This window comes from Haliotis rufescens, unplaced genomic scaffold (genome assembly GCF_023055435.1).
Source record: "Haliotis rufescens isolate VD_foot unplaced genomic scaffold, xgHalRufe1.0.p SCAF_3, whole genome shotgun sequence".
NCBI lineage: Eukaryota > Metazoa > Mollusca > Gastropoda > Lepetellida > Haliotidae > Haliotis > Haliotis rufescens.
The window spans coordinates 56564412-56581342 of NW_025964001.1; the positions used below are offsets into that span (position 1 = coordinate 56564412).

Sequence of the window (16931 nt, forward strand, 5' to 3'; positions counted from 1 at the left end):
CCTAGCTAAAATCAGAATACATACATCCGGGGTAGAATAGGTCTTCAGCAACCCATGCTTGCCGTAAAAGGCGACTATGCTTGTCGTAAAAAGGCGACTAACGGTATCGGGTGGTCAGGCTCACTGACTTGGTTGATGCATGTCATCGATCCCAATTGCACGGATCTATGCTTATGATATTAATCACTGGATTGTCTGGTCCAGGCTCGATTATTTACAGACCGCCGTCATATAGCTGGAATATTGCTGAGTGCGGCGTTAAACAACAAACCAACCAAACAGAATACATAAAGGTACCCGAGGATGAGTGAATTCCGCCACAGGCCGTATTGCGCAATGCGCTTAACCCGTTACTTGAGCTGAAAGGTTCGCTGTCGGCACAGGTAATACAGAGATGTACCCCAGGTATACAGAAATGAACCCTAGCCAAAATCAAAATACAGAATCGTACGCTAGGGTGAGTCCATCCCGTTGCAGGGCCATAGGGCGCAATGCGCGCAACCGGTTCATTAGGTATTCGTCACTTCCTGTGTGCCAAACCGCGGTTAAATTCATCATGGCAGTCTTAAGCTGCATTCCAGCGTATCATATAGGAAACGATCATACATAGTGACGTACGTACATTCATCTAATATTCCACGATGCACGCATGCACTCGTAATCAGGCGAACCGGAACTACAACATGAACCGGTTTCGGTTTCGGGTTGTGGAATATGGACTCGTTCGCCGTTTCGGGTACCAGGTACGTTTCTGTATTTTGGTTTAGGCTAGGGTACATTTCTGTATACATTTCTATAGTACCCGTGCCGACAACGACCCCCTCAGGGCTAATGGGTGGAGGGGTTGAGTCAAATTCTCATGCAAATTTGTTTATACAAAGAGGAGGTGGGAGAAGGGTGGCATGCCCCGACAGGCCTGTTAGGAGGTCGCGTCAGTTTAACCCCAAGCGATATATGACCGATAAAAAGAGAGACAGAACACAAATATTCCTTCGATGGTATTCCCTTGAGTTATTCGACTTTCAGCCGTTACAAGTGTGGTAGGTAAAGATAATAACAATCTGGTATGTGTTCATCTGAAATCACGCTTAGATGGGGGCCAGCCACATGAGCATTCTGTAGGGTACTTTGCCCCCAAGGTCGTTTGTCCAGAACACCTCAGAAGAAACGTTCATACGGTTCTCGTCCAATGGACGAAGCAGACGACCATTCGGGTTACAATCTGCGCATGCGTCAAACCAAAATCCGCTTTCGTATTCGACGGCACAGCTTCCGGCATCATTGTCGTTGTCTCTGTCGTACGTGCTGAATGCGGAACCGTTTAGCGGAGTTAAACAATCACCTAATCGATTCTTGGTGTTGGCACGTGACTCCGAAAAGTACAAACGATAGCCATCTGCCTCATCTGAAAGATGAAAATTGTAATAGAACTGTTGCTTGAAAGAATTGTCACGAAATTTCATTTCAATTTTCAGTGAAAATGTCCCCGGTTTACAAATGTGGTATATCTTCTCCAGCCCCAGCCAGTGATCTTCGTTGGTCAGCCCGAAGCCGTCGCGATATTCTGCCCAACTCCGGTTGAAATCTAACGTGGCAGTTGGTGTTTCCATGCGGTAGTGCATAATTGTTCTTCCTCCATATTTCATGACACATCTCACCGTAAACGGCGTAGATGTAGACGTTGGCTGGATGCTGTAGTAGCCGTTGGGATAGTCGAACCCAGCAGCAAAACCATCACTACAATCTGAAAATAAATAAATAAATAAAAAAATTAATAAATAAATAAATAAATAAATTCAAAGATTTGCAATCTGGAATGCAAAGACAAATCCTTATATTACATGACGTCCTGGTTGTAATTGTGATGTATGCTATGATTAACACCTTTAAACCTGAAACAAATGATAGGAGAATGCAAATAATTCAACCAGGAAACAACTGCGGAGTTTGTGAGGCAAAATTCAGTCAAAAATTGTTGTTGGTTTTTTCACAAAATCATTGAATTATATGTTATTTATACGGTGACATGATAAATATACTTCAAGCAGGGTGGGTGGGCAGGGTGGTTTGGCTCCCCTGCACCTAATTCTGGAGGGTGGGTGGGCTCCCCTGCACCTAATTCTGGACGTATGACGTCTATTTTGCAGCGTTATGTCATCGTGCCAGACTCAAAACAAAGGGATTGTGGCAAAGGGGCCCAGGGTATTTATCATAAAAATGGAAAGATGATACATTGGATAATCGAGGATGAGGCCATGAGAACTTAGGACACTTTATGAGAGAATACTTTTGTACTATACTTTACCCGCAGCTTACGATTGTCATGGCGAATATCGCTTTTAAGAACGGTTCTCAGTAGCGTATTAAAAACACTTTATTTGCGTTTGGTTTTTTTAAATAATATTTTTTTATTCTACCAGCATGTGGATTATTTCTTAAGCTCAGATTGTTTTTTTCACATGATTCAATACCAATCTCTGCCTTTTTCTTATTGTTTTACAATACGTGAGCAATATACTCTCATTTGTTCTGAAGTATTTTCACATAACGTATCCAAAGAAGATGATGGTCGACCTCTGAAATAAAACAGTGTTATATCAAACTGGATGACTTTACAAAAAGGCCTTTATAGTAAATAAATAAGTTGTCATCCGTCAACTTCTAAGTGATCTTATCTAACAATTTACAAAAGTACCTTTTCCCTTAAGATCAGAATTAAGAAACTTTGGCACCCGACGAGCAGATCTCTGTTCATGAGAACAAGGTGGCCAGGGCAATACGTTGACGTCAACGTTGTTCAGGTAGTCTTGAACAAATCGGGCGGTGTGAGGCCTTGCGTTGTCTTGTTGCAAAATTAATCCTCATGGTTGATGTTGGATAAAGGGCACCACAACAGGTCCCAACACTTCATCCCTGTATCGCTGAGCATTCAGGTTTCCTCAGATGATAACCAGCCGTGTTGTAATCTGGCCACAAATGCCACCCTATACCATGACGCCTCCACCTCCAAACGGTTGAACTTCTCTAATGCAGTTTGGCGCCAGTCGCTCTCCCCTTCGTCGGAAAACTCGAACTCTGCCATCGTTTCTGAACAGACAGAACAGACTTTCATCTGTAAAGAGCACTCTCGCCCAGTGACGTCGCTGCCACTGACATACAGTTCGTGCCCATTGTAGTCTGCGTTGACGGTGTAGACGGGTCAAGGCCATTCCACGGAAGGGTCGGAAGGCTCGTATACCAGCCGTACGAAGTCGTCGAAGGACTGTTTGTCTGCTGATGGCATGGCCTAGTGCTGCTGTTGACGTCGCCGTCACACATCTGTTTCGGAGGTGAATCTGCCGGATGTAGCGGTCCTCGACCGGTGTTGTCACTCTCCGTCTTCCCGATCTTGGCCTGTCTTGAGTCTGTCCTGTCTGTTGGTAGCGGATTATCAACTTGCTGATGGTGGTCTGGGAGCAGTTGAAGGTTCTGGCTATCTGACGTTGAGTTGCCCTCATATTGGCCATACCGATCGCTCTGTCTCGTTGCGCTTGTGCAAGTCTGGGCATATTCTTGGTGGGTTTTTTGCTTACTGAATGCCTGCTCTGTCCAACGTCGGTATTTAGGCCACAATTACGCACGTGCATTTGGACCAATGTCTCAAAATCACGTTTTGCACGTTTTCAACAATGCATGATTTGGAAAGCTGCGTTCAAAAATCTGCGTTGTGGTTGTGGTCATGTTGCATATGGGCGAATGTTTTCTGCGGGGGTTCAAACCTGTACCAGCTTTTTTGCTTTTTATACAACTATTTTTAAAGTGACAACTTTCTTTTGTCCGGTAGTTTAGTTCACTTTGTTATGGCCCATAGTTGAAAGTTAGTCAGGCTCAGAACCTTTCGACCAGCCCCCGTTTGTGTTTTGTATACCATGCTCCACCATCACCCTTGGGCACGCCAGAAACCTATGATTGTGGGTTCGAATCCCGGTTCGCCCCGATTATGTTTCCAGGTTTGTCAGCACCATACCCGTGCTCGTGGGTTTCACCAAAGTGGTAAACGTCTGAGACCTGCATCACTTCGGGCTTGCCTTCCACATTAACCTGACACGCCGTGACATAACTGGAATACTGTTAAAAGCGGCGTTAAACCCAATTCACGCACGCACGCCATCGCCCGTAAATACATACGGCCTATTTGTATTGTACTCACAAAATTAAATCGTAAACTATTATTCTCCCACATGACGGCTTTAGCTGTTTTAAACAATAGGTGGTGGCAAATGATGAGACCCCATTTTTAACCTACGAATCAAGCCACGGCCTGGTTCCAGTGAAAACTCGATGAGAGCTCAGAGTTCGTTACGCAAACGGAAATAGTTCTCATGCACCGCGGGCCATAGCCCTGAGGCCACCTGCTTTGAACACTGCTTCAACATCACGCAGTGGCCACAGTCCCGAGTGTCAAACTGGATACAATATTGGCGTAAAAGTAAAGATTAATATCCGGGCTGTACATACCTAATCCAGTGAAGACATCGTGTTGATCCTCTCTACGCCTACATTTTAACCCGGCCATCAGGTTTATCAGAATATGTATTGAACTTAGAACCTTTTAAGATCGTTGTAGTTTTAATCTCATTGATGTAACCGCTCACTGTGTCAACATATTGCATAATGTAAAGGTAATAATAATAACTCTTTTTAACTTTTACCTTCTCGCGTGTGTATATATGAATAAACAAATTATAATTGTTATTGTGCAATTGCATGTAGCCCGTGGCTACTTTGAATGCCTCGTATTTAATATATATGACGTCAACGCCAGAGAATAACCAGTCTCGATTATCCGCCGAAACAGATTCCAATAGACGCGAAAGGCAAAATAGCTTTGAAAATTAAATGATTTATATATCATGGAAACTCAGTGATGCCACGTGGTTTTTTTCCGAAAAGGGTAAGCGTGTCCTACTGGTAGGACCCGTCCCCCGTCCCTTTGCAATAAAAAAGTAAGTGTTTGTTTCTTGCTTGATGTCGCACATCAGTACCCTGCTAGGCGACAGCGGCCTGTAAACGAACCAGACAATCAATACATCAAGGAAAACTATTTCATGTTCATACAAAGTTCAATCAGCCATAATTTATTCAATGCTACATGAAAAACCTAAAACAGTGAAAGTGTTTATCCCTCGTTTAACGCTTAGTATACCTCTTTAGAATCAAGAGCATCTTCTGGCTTTGGCAAAGTTATGAATAAGTTAATATCTGGATTATTTCTTTGAAAGGTGTCTGGTGTTCCCCACTTTTCGGACCATAGGTCATAATTAGGGGAATACTAACCCGGAACAACGGATACTGGCACGGCTAAGGGACGCAACTCTGCACAGCAACAAATGCCCAAACATGCGAATGAATACATGTTTGTGGATAAAGTCAACTTTTTAAGTTCTAAAATTATGTGAATATGCTGTGCTATTTCATTTTAAGGTCTGTGAAAATTTTATCTTCTGTTCAGCCCTAAAATATGTATTTAGGCATGCTCCATTGAGGTTTCAGCTGATTAGGTAGCAGATGGAATTCCATTATAAATTATCGCTAGTGTCGTAAATGCCTTTGGGCGTCCAGTGCGACCCTGCTACAGTTACTAAATGTACGGCTTGTACGTTGATGGCATGAAACCCCTTCTTGCACACGAATGCCGATTCGTCATCCCCGCTAGGTCTTTTTATGGGTATAAGGGTACCATCAATGGCACCTATTACCCGCGGCATCTCCGCGATCTTGTGGAAGCCACACATAACGGTAGGAAAGGACGCAGGTTCTGGGAATTGGACGTTCTCCAACACACTGCTCAGGGCAGACACAGTTCTGTGAAATGCCCTCGACACAGTGGACTGGTGCACACCATGCAGATCACCCATCTCGAGCAAGAAACCACCCTTACTTAAAAAACGCAGTGTAACAAGAAACTGTGTCTCTGGCGTTAGGGCATACGAACGTTTTGTGGGGTGCTCTATTAATGGTCGGACTTTGTCCAATAACTGGAACAAGGACGAACGAGGCATTCTGTATCGCGCATACAGCTCGTCGTCACTTAGAATTTCGAGTTGCATGGTTCTATCTCTAAAAACCCGTTCTCTCCTAATAAAACTGTCATATTCTTCGTAAAATAGCACCGTAGACGCCATCTTGGACGATTGTAAGGACTTAAGATTGGTCCGGACCAATTGTAAGTTTCGATTGTAGCTTACAATGATCTTAGCCTACAATCGCTTTTGAGCAAGTGGATGACGATTGTAGCCGAAGCCTAAGATCGCGATCTTAAGGATTTACAATAATTGTAGCGCTAAGATCTTAGTTACAATCGATCTTAGGCGGCTACAATCAACTTTACAATCACCATACAATTGTCCTATTCCACTTGCACAAACCGATCTTAGCGCGATTGTAAGACGGCTTGGAGTTAAGATCGCGATCTTAGCTAAGATTGAAATCTTCAACTGTGGAGGTACGAATATTTTAAACTCGACTCCTGTCTATAGTTGTCTGCAAACGGGCATAGTTTGCTGCGCATACAATAAGTGGAACCGGTAACGACACGCAACACGTACCTCCCTCCATCGCACTTTTCCCAATTATTTGAAGGAAACGATTACTAGAATGAAGGCATATATTCTTGTCGGCATTAATACTGTCGTGATTTAGGAATTGTTTTCTATTTCAACAAGAGAAATACCTACTCATGTTTTTATTCAAAGTATTGAAATGCGAATAAATACATTATTTAGTAACACAATTATTATGAAAATTAAAATAAATAATAATAATATTTCCTAAAACCCAACGTGTAAATGCATGATCGTCATCTATTTGGGGGAGTTTTTCGTAAAATCCTAAATATATCCTTCATGTTTTCGTTTCGTTGCTACAACAAAGGATGTTATGACTACCATTTCAAAACACAGAAAGACGGGAACTTTCAAAAACGCATAGACGGGAAATAAGAATAATGAGTAATGTTTCGAGAAAGCAATTGTTAATATATATTCCCTAGGTATTAATTAAAAAAAAAAAAAATTTAAATGTGAATTTTATTTTTGCTATTTATGGGATATTTTGCAAAAAAAATCAAATGTTTCATCATGTATATTTGCTTGTTTGATGAATACTTGTATTTTTTTCTTTTAAACTCTGATTAACCGCTCGTCCCCGTCCCATTTGATTTTAGATTTAAACATGTATGATTTGCTCTTCAGCTTGTATTTATTTGTAGATTAATTTCATGATAAACTAACGACAAAATAACTGACACGAATATGACCCCAAAAATATATAGGGGAAGCTCAGCGATTCAACAACATTGATACACTGGGTAAGGTAGATTGTACTCTACGGGCTTATACAAAGGGAAACCACTCCCATCTAGAGTATAAACTAAGATTAGCTGCCCTTGAGTTATCGAAAAGGTCACGGACGTTGCAAATCGCTTGCGGGACGACTTAAGGTTTTTATCCTTCCCTTGTTTAGCGAAAAGGTATGTTGTTTTATATTTCTTTCAGTATTGAGTCGGATGGGAATATTCCTTTTAGCTATCGACTCGATAGTTACGTATTTAACTATGGTAATTAACTATATTTCTGACGTTAAATCTGTGGTGCGTTCTTCATGTTGTTAAAGTGTCGATTCGAATGATAAAGTTTAGAAAAAAAGAGAGGCAATGTTTGAACGTAAAGCAGATTATTTATGTGAAACAGACTAAGCCTTGCACGCCATTTTGTCAAGTTTATTCAGGGACTACAACGATCTTAGCTACTTCCCAAGATTGGTCCAGACCAATCTTAAGTAGCTAAGATCGTTGAAGTCCCTGACAAAATGGCGTGCAAGACAGGGCCAGTTCCACATTAATAATCTGCTTTACGATCAAACACTGCCTCTTTATTTTGTTAGATTTTAAGATTCGAATCGACACTTCAACAACACGAAGACCGCACCACAGATTTAACGTCAAAAATATCGTTAATTGCGATAGTGAACCACATAACTATCGAGTCGATAGTTAAAAGTACTATTCCCACCCGTGTCAATGCTGAAAGAAGTCTAAAACAACATACCTTATCAAGGGAAGGATGAAACCTAAGTCGTCTGCAAGCGATTTGTAACGTCCGTGACCTTTAAGATAAATCAAGGGCAGCTAATCATAGTTTATATTCTAGATGGGAGTGGTTTCCCTTTGTATAAGTATCGTAGAATCTTCCTTGCCTAGTTAGTGTATTAATGTTGTAGAACCGCCGAGCTCCCCTTGTATATCTTTTGGGTCACATTCGTGTCAGTTATTTTGTCTTTAGTTTATCATTAAATAATCTACAAGTAAACACAAGTTGAAGTGCAAAATCATACGTTTATATCCAATATCCAGTCACGAGCGGTTGTAATATCTGAATTTATAAGAAACTAATACAAATATTCGTCAAACAAGCAAATACACATGATGAGACATTTGAAATTTGTGTAAAATATCCCATAAATAGCAAAATTAAATTCACACTTTTTAAAAAATATAATTAATACCAAATGAATATATATTAAACAACTTCTTTCTTGAAACATTATTCTTATTTCCCGTACATGCATTCTTGAAATCTCCCGTCTTACTGTGTTTTGAAAAGGTTGTCATAACATCCTTTGTAATAGCGGCAAAACTAAAACATGAAGGATATACATGTATTTAGGATTTTACGGAAAGCTCCTCCAAATAGATGACGATCATACATTTACCTGTTATGTTATTTGGACATAGAGATCTATTATTATTTTCTTTTTTTACTTTCATAATAAGAATGTCACTAAATCTATATGCCAACATTCTAATTATAGTTTCCTTCAAATAGTTGAGACCTTTCAACTGTGCAAGGTGCGTGGAGGGAGGTACGTGTTGTATGTCGTAACCGGTTCTACACGTTGTATGCGCAGCAAGATTTGCGCGTTTGCAGACAACCATAGACAGGAGTCTAGTTTAAGATATTTGTACCTCCACCATTGAAGATTTCAATCTTAGTTAAGATCGCGATCTTAAATCCAAGCCGTCTTACAATCGCGCTAAGATCGGTTTGTGCAAGTGGAATAGGACAATTGTAGGGTGATTGTAAAGTTGATTGTAGCCGCCTAAGATCGATTGTAACTAAGACTGTTCTGTGCAAGTGGGCCCAGGAGTGATTGGTCTAATGACACTTACTCCAAGTTATCTCTATCAGCATTCACACACGCATAATAAAGAAACGCAACACTAGTTTATACTCACATAGTTTTACTTACTCTCAGCCCATCTATCAATACAGGACAGGATCAGACTGGCCAGGCTCGTCACTAGCTGGGGGAAACTTAGAACGATCGGGATTCGACTCGATCGATTGCAAACCGCGCTCTCCTCTCCTAATGTTGAGGGTATCATTTTATAGTGTTCGAGCCTGGCCTGTCCTTGTCACATGTCTCAATACCTCCATTTGATTCGTTACAAGTTTGATCTGACCATGAACTCATGTGTGTCGTAATCGGAAAAATACCAGAGCCTATGTGCCATATTGCTCATCTCTCTATTGATTTTGTGACACGCGTCCGGAAGCTCCAAATGAATTATGCCTTGAAACTCCCCATTTGTTTCATTAACTCATGGACGATAGCCAGAAACCAATACAATGATAAATGTGAAATGTCGCGGATACACTTGTGATAAATGTGAAATGTCTTTTCTCTATTGATTCCTTTCAAACTAAAAGTTCTGTCACAAACTATATCTAATGCAACTCCTCATTGTAGCTATAATGGTTCTATTTGTTATCATTAGTTTCTGAGATGGATTTTTAACCTTATAACACTAGTCTAACAAAACATATTGTGTCCATGTGAGAATGTCTTTCATGGTATTTTAACCAGCACTTTAAACGGGGTGATGAGTTGGGGACAGACGTGCTCCTTATATACAATAAAAATACTTCTACAAATGCAAACTGTTTCCGATGATAATTTGGATGAATATTTTAAGACAAAAATATCATTCTGTTGTGGCTTAATCTTTCTTTTTCAATGATTATGATGAAAGAAAATTTCTTTAAATAAATCTTACCATGAAAATCATCATCTTCCCGAGGCAAGGGAGTTAACTGACTATAAAAGTAATTGGACTAGGCTGCAATTATGGAGTTATATTTTGGCTCGACTAACGAATCTATGCATAATCCAATCAAAATCCGGTAACGAAATCGGCATCCGGTTCGTAAACTGCCTAGCAGATTTCGGTCGATTGCATGATTTGCAGATCATGTCTACCGTCAACTTAGCGTCAACAGACATTTTCCAAATCTTTTCATGTTTTTAATCAAGGTGCTCACTTGATTTGATACACTTCTCGGAGTAAGACCCGTTTTATTACTAAATTGATCTTGATTATCGACCAGATCGTCTTCACTTGGCGACGCCATTTTATTTGAAGCAAATGCAAGTGATATGAGAGGTCGAATCTGATTTGTCAGTAGGAGCGATATGGAAGGGACATAACTCGTAAAAGCCACTGGTGGCGCTACGATCGAGCCCTGAAATTCCAGCGTAGTTCGGCAAGGGTGGAATCTGGACTTTTACCGTCAGTAAACGCCCTTGCCTCGGGAAGATGGTAAATCATGTGACACTGCTGAACTGAAGGCATTAAGAATAGGAACACGAAGAGAGAAGCGTCCTTGCCTGTTTCAGTGACTGTTACACCTACCTGTCATTAAACGTTCACACCGTGTACCCACGTAGCCATTGACACACTTGCAGGTCGAGTCGGGTTGTAGAATACCGCCATTTGCACATTCTTGAGCCTGACATATAAAACATGCACAGCAAATGATAGAACCTATCAATAAAAGGACACGATTCTAATCAATACGATACGATACCAAGTCAGCGAGCCTGACCAACCGATCCCGTTAGTTGCCTCTTACGACAAGCCAAGTCGCCTTTTACGACAAGCATGGGTTGCTGAAGACCTATTCTACCCCGGATCTTCACGGGTAGCCAAGGCTCTGTTCATCACGGTCATCTAAATTTGACGTAACCATACATGACGCTTCGCTGCAGTGAGCCTGAATTGCAGAGAACAATGTCCACATGCCCACTGGGATATATTTTCTAGTTGTTACACTGCTGTAGCGGGGTACGTGGATATTTATCCAACAGTCACTGACCAATGGAATTCAAGTAATGTACAAGCATGCAAGGAAGGATAAAACAATATGTTCAGTCCGCTGTGTGTCCGGCCAAAAGACTTAAAGAAGTTTGTGACGCTTTTTTTTTTAGTGGAGGCTTTTGTAGAAGGGTAGCGCTTCAGCTAAAAATAGCGACCAGTGAAAAATTACCTAACATAGTGTATGTCTAATATTTCGAAGGCGTTCACAGCCATCGTCTCATTGGCCTGTACCGGCTCGTATATTGTGATATTAGAGACGGGGCCCAGCTTATGACTCAGCATAACACCACTGCCACGGGCTAATTTGCATATCATGTGACCGGACATGCGTAGTTATCCTATGTTTACATTGGTTGTACGGCTCCACGTGCTGTCATCGAAGCCCTTCGGGGTGCTAGCGATACGGTCACTTTGATGTGTAAATATGTATTGTCATGCAACTCACTGTCGCAGTTGTAGTACCATATATATATAATTATGCCAAACGATATGTAAAGCGCCCCCAAATACTTGCATTAGTCCGTTCTATTCTGATTTCTGAAAAAGCGCGTTTCTTTTCAAACAAAAGAAAAGTCCGGTCACGTGATATGCAAATTAGCCTGTGGCAGTTGTGTCATGCTATGTTGCCAGTCACACCGGCGAAACAATGCCCTTTGACATCAGTGGTCATCGAGTTTGCATAAGCTCCCCTCACTGTTCTATCATCTCTGCACGCAATGTCATTGATTAAGCCCAGCGATGTTGAGAGTTTTGAATATTTGTTTTTTTAATATAGCCTGCGGTGGTGCATTTAATAGCAAGCGCTCGTTTATGAAAGCACTTTTATTTTTAATGTATTTTTTATTTCGTGTTTTTCATAATTCAAGTGTCTAAAATGATGATAAATTGGAACTAATACACACATATTATTTTTTTGATTCGGTATTTTTCATTATTATGCACAGGAATGCAGTTTATTAGGAAGCAAGCGCTAGTTTATGAAAGCACTTTTATTTTCAGCATATTTTTTTATTTCGCGTTCTTCGTAGTTCAAGCGGCTACAATGATAAATGGGAACTAATACACATACATTATTTTTTAGATTCATTAATTTTAATGATTATGCACAGGAATGCAGTTTATTAGGTATATTGTATTGACGCTGAACACATCCAAATGTCGCCTGTGTTAGAGTAGGTTACCCCGAACTTTAGCCTTAGCCCTTGGATCCCCTTTACGATCAATCAACCCTAACTTAACGATCATGAGGGTTACGTTCTCGTTTAGTGGCTTTCATAGATTCAAAAGCGGTTCCTAATATTCTTCACACAAAAACGCCGAGAAAGCAGGATGAAAAGATTAGTGTCGAATATTTTGGCTACTGAAAACTGTCCGAAACATTCACACAAGCCACTTTCACCCGCTACATTTATTCAGTATTGATTCAAAAGCGGACTCACCCTTGTGGCGTCACCAGCATGCTAATGCCTCTCTCGTTCGTCGTTCCTTACTATGATCCACATTATCCTAACAGTGTTTCCAACCACACTTTTGTCACAAAAATCACCCGACGTATTATTAAATACTGACTGCTTGTCTTTTCAGGCTGCTTGTCTTTGAGACACGTTACCTACAGCAGAGATCTCCCTCACAAGAAATTGTAGTACTTTAATTAAAAGATGCTCCGAACAATGTACTTGCCTTTGCATGTGTTTGTGATGGGTGCAATCTGTTACTATAACTATCTGCTAGTGATTCACAACAACCTGATAATGATATACTCAGAATTGCACAAGGGACACTTATTATTGTGAACATAGTTTTTTGTCGCTTTGATTTATAAAACTGGGATATAAAATGAAGAAAAAGACTCTCTTGATATATTTTTATATACCATGCTGGTGTTATACGCTTTTTCCGTAATGGAGAAATCATATATATATTGAACCGCAAAAGAAACGTTACCCCAAGTAACACTGCATCAAAAGTTGTCATTTAAATATCTGGGTAATTTTTCTAAAATTTAACATTACCTTGTCCGGAAAAAACGAAATTTGATAATAGAAAAAACAAAGCAGATGACAATAAAACCGATCGCCCAAGCGCATCACGGCAACGGCCATGGTAACCCAATGCACGTGAGTTCCGTGCAAATTAAAATGCACATTTCTTGCCCTATAAAAATCCACCAAGATCGGATAATATTCATTCGTTATTGAATTGCTACCACATGCCAAGAATGACAAGAAATCAGCGACACCAAGCCCTTGGACGATTGCAAGCTGGACAAACCGCCCGGCAAGTAGCCAATGCATTTCAAGTCCACGTAAGGACCATATACAGGTTCCAGCAACAGCACCAGACCACCAACACTACAGATGACCGACCTCATAGTGGAAGACCAAAAACACGACCCGACGAGAGGATCGTCACGTTGTGCGACAGCATCTTCAATATCGCTTTGTTACTGCTGCGGGAACTGCTCGACAGACCATGGGGATACATCAGCGACACATTAGAGAGAGAGAGAGAGAGAGAGAGAGAGAGAGAGAGAGAGAGAGAGAGAGACTTCCTCCAGCAGAATGTCATCAGAACCATGCCGTGGCCTGCCCACAGTCCCGATTTAAATCCCATTGAGCACCTGTGGGACGAGATTCAAAGACGGCTGAATGACGTCCAACCAAGGCCGAAAACTGCAGCTGAACTGCGTCAGGCGTTCCTCAGAGTGTGTGCTCAAGTGCCTATGGCCTTCATCAACCGCCTCAACCATTCCATGTATCGACGTTGCACGGCAGTCATCAATGCATATGGCGGACAAACGAGATAATGACTTGTGATATTTTTCTCAGAGACTAGTGTTGTGTTTTACTTTAAGAACATTTGACACTTTAATTTCAACCTTGATGATCAGTTTTGCCAAGTTTCATCTTTTTAATATGTCTCAAAGTATGTTTACATTATTTGGACAAATAAGGTTTCTCATATATCTATCCATGGTGACGTTTCTTTTGCGGTTCAGTATATATAACATCACGAGTATTCAAGACGAGATTCAGGCAAATAGTTTAGGAGCTATTAATGGGATGTTATCAACGTATTCTGATATATCATGCCAGAATATTTCAGCGTTATCAGATGTCAATACAACTGTTTATTTCTTGCTTTTGTTATACTTCTGAAAATGAGATGTAAAATACCTCAGCGATTTGAACGAGTGTCACTAAGACATTGTGTATGTTAATAGGTTCAGCTATCCTGCCATTGTAGGCACTGACTGTCAACAATGACAGTCACTTGTACTATTGCAGCAACCGCCTCCCTAGTCTAGTGGGTAGAATGTCTGTCTTTAGAGCAGAAAGTCGGTGGTTCTATCCACAGCTTGTCATACTAAACGTCTTTTAAAGATGGTTCTTGTTACCCTGCCTGGCGCTAGGTATCCACGGATAATCGAGACTGGTTATTCTCTGGTGTTGACGTTATATATTTTAAATACGAGGCATTCAAAGTAGTCACGGGCTACAGGCAACTGCACAATATTAATTATGATGTGTTTATACATAAATACTTATGAAGGTTAAAGTTTAAAAGAGTTAATATAACCTTTACTATTATGCAATATGTTGACACAGTGAGTGGTTACATCATTGAGATTAAAACTATAACGATCTTAAAAGGTTCTAAAGTGGGATAGCGGAAGTCCTAAAGAAGCCTTCCCGTGGTTCAAGGCTGACACTAATGGTGGTTCATGAGGATCTATTCTATTGATCTATACGCTTGTAAAATCAAAAACCAATTTTTTTATGATAGCATGGCGGGATTCACACAATGGATCCCCTACAGTTATCAAAATAAGAGGTTAGTGGATAAATTATTTTTTAAAAGGTTCGACGATAAACCATGAACAGGTTTTCGTGCTTTAAATTTTTTTCTCCCTAGAAACTACTAAGTATTTATAAATATACAATAATTACTTAATCTCAATACACAAGGTACTTTGTGCCACAGTTACTAATATCACAGCTTATCGTGGCACCTTGTAAATTATCAAGAGTTGATTATGTGATTGAGGGACTGGCAATTTGATATTCAGATTCGGGATGAGTGAGTGAGTTGGGTTTAACGCCGCTTTTAACAGTATTCCAGTTATATCACGGCGTGTCAGCTTAATGTGGGAGGGAAGCCCGATAATTTGGGAGAACCGGGATTCGAACCCTCAATCATAGGTTTCTGGCTTGCCCAAGGGAGGCAACTCTGCACATCGAATTGCGGCGCCTTAGACGACTGGGCCACCCGTGCCCCCAGATTCGAGATGAGGGGGATCAGGAATTTTGTATTAAGTCTACATGACAAGGTATTTTGTCAGCTGCTGCAAAACCAGATATTTCTTTCATTAAAACTATGAGACAAAATATTTTGTTTCTAACAATTCGATAAAATCCCAGGCCCCTCACACCCCATAACCATAAAGCAGAGTCCATTGTATATTGACTCTTTCATTAGCAAAGTGATGCCACCAAGTGTTCTCGATAGGGTGAGCTGTACATGGCCCACCAGTGACACCCGTGAGTCATTGCTCACCTGAAAAAAAAACCGGGAAAGCATGGCGCAAATCAAATAGGGAATTGCATCAGACATAATTTTCGTCAATGATATTGGAAATGTCCTCCACATGTCTACCATAACACTTTCTGAAAGCCTTCTAAGGCCTCGGCTATTGTACCCTGATCATAAAGAGTCGTATCCTCAAGTGTACCTTATATTAAACGTTGTGAAGTTTAGGCACCAGAGCCTGGAGCTGAAGGGAATACTGCTCCACGTAAATAATAAAAGGGCAAGTTGACTATTGAAAAGCCATGATTTCTCTTATACCGTCTTGCTGATAGTTTTTTTTGTCATTCTGAGTCTTTCTGATGAGGCGGTTCCACTGGTTTCTTTAATTTTACCTCAGGTGAGTAAATCGGTGGAAGGGAGTTGCCAGCATGGAGGTGGACACAATTGGTGCCCATGGGGATGCCTACTGCCTAATTGTCTTACCCCCAAATTTTACATAGATGTTAGCTATGACGAAGTCCAGCATTCTTCATACTGTTTTCTCAGTAAGCTACGCAATGTTTGTGGTGAGGTGAGGTGAAATGGGGTTTAACGTCGCGTCAGAGATTATTGCACTAACGGTGTATGTGTGTGTGTGTGTGTGTGTGTGTGTGTGTGTCCGGTATGGTGCCCACTGAGATACCATGCTGCAGTTTAACATGAATACCCCACTCAGACACAGTATACCGACTCCGAGCCGACCAGCTCTTGTTTTAGCCCCTTAATGTCGAGCGCCAGACAGGGTAACAAGAAGAACCATCTTTTAACGCGCAATGTTTGAACGCTGTTTGAAGTCAAAATTACATTCATACCTTTACGTAGTAAATCATGTCAGGATAAATGTCCATCTTCGAGCAATCCCCTTGATCAAAGTCCGTGTTGAGATGGCACCTCCTGGAGAGGGAACCGTAATGAAAGGACTTGCAGGAATCACTCTCAGAACATTTTCGTCCGCAGTCCAGCTTCGTCACATCACGAATTATCAAGGATATGTACACGCTCTTCATGATCTGTCCAGGACATGAGGACAGAACTCGGTAATTGTCGGTGTGTATCATGCACACTGGTGTCAGAAGAAGAGCCAAGGTATAGCACGTTATATACATCGCTTGAAGAGTATCTATGTTTCACACCTTGCACTGAAACGCCTATCAACCGGCGAGGT

The 16931-nt window shown here is 41.0% G+C and overlaps 1 protein-coding gene across 1 annotated transcript; it reads right to left on the reverse strand.

Moving 5' to 3' along the window:
- Positions 1-996: 996 nt before the first annotated feature.
- On the reverse strand, positions 997-16931 carry LOC124148718 (fibrinogen-like protein 1). Its single transcript, XM_046519975.2, has 3 exons — positions 16579-16931; positions 10733-10829; positions 997-1744 (listed from the first exon to the last, which is right to left on the reverse strand). The coding sequence occupies exons 1-3, from the start codon at positions 16870-16872 to the stop codon at positions 1089-1091; spliced, it is 1047 nt and encodes a 348-aa protein (XP_046375931.2). The 5' UTR covers positions 16873-16931; the 3' UTR covers positions 997-1088.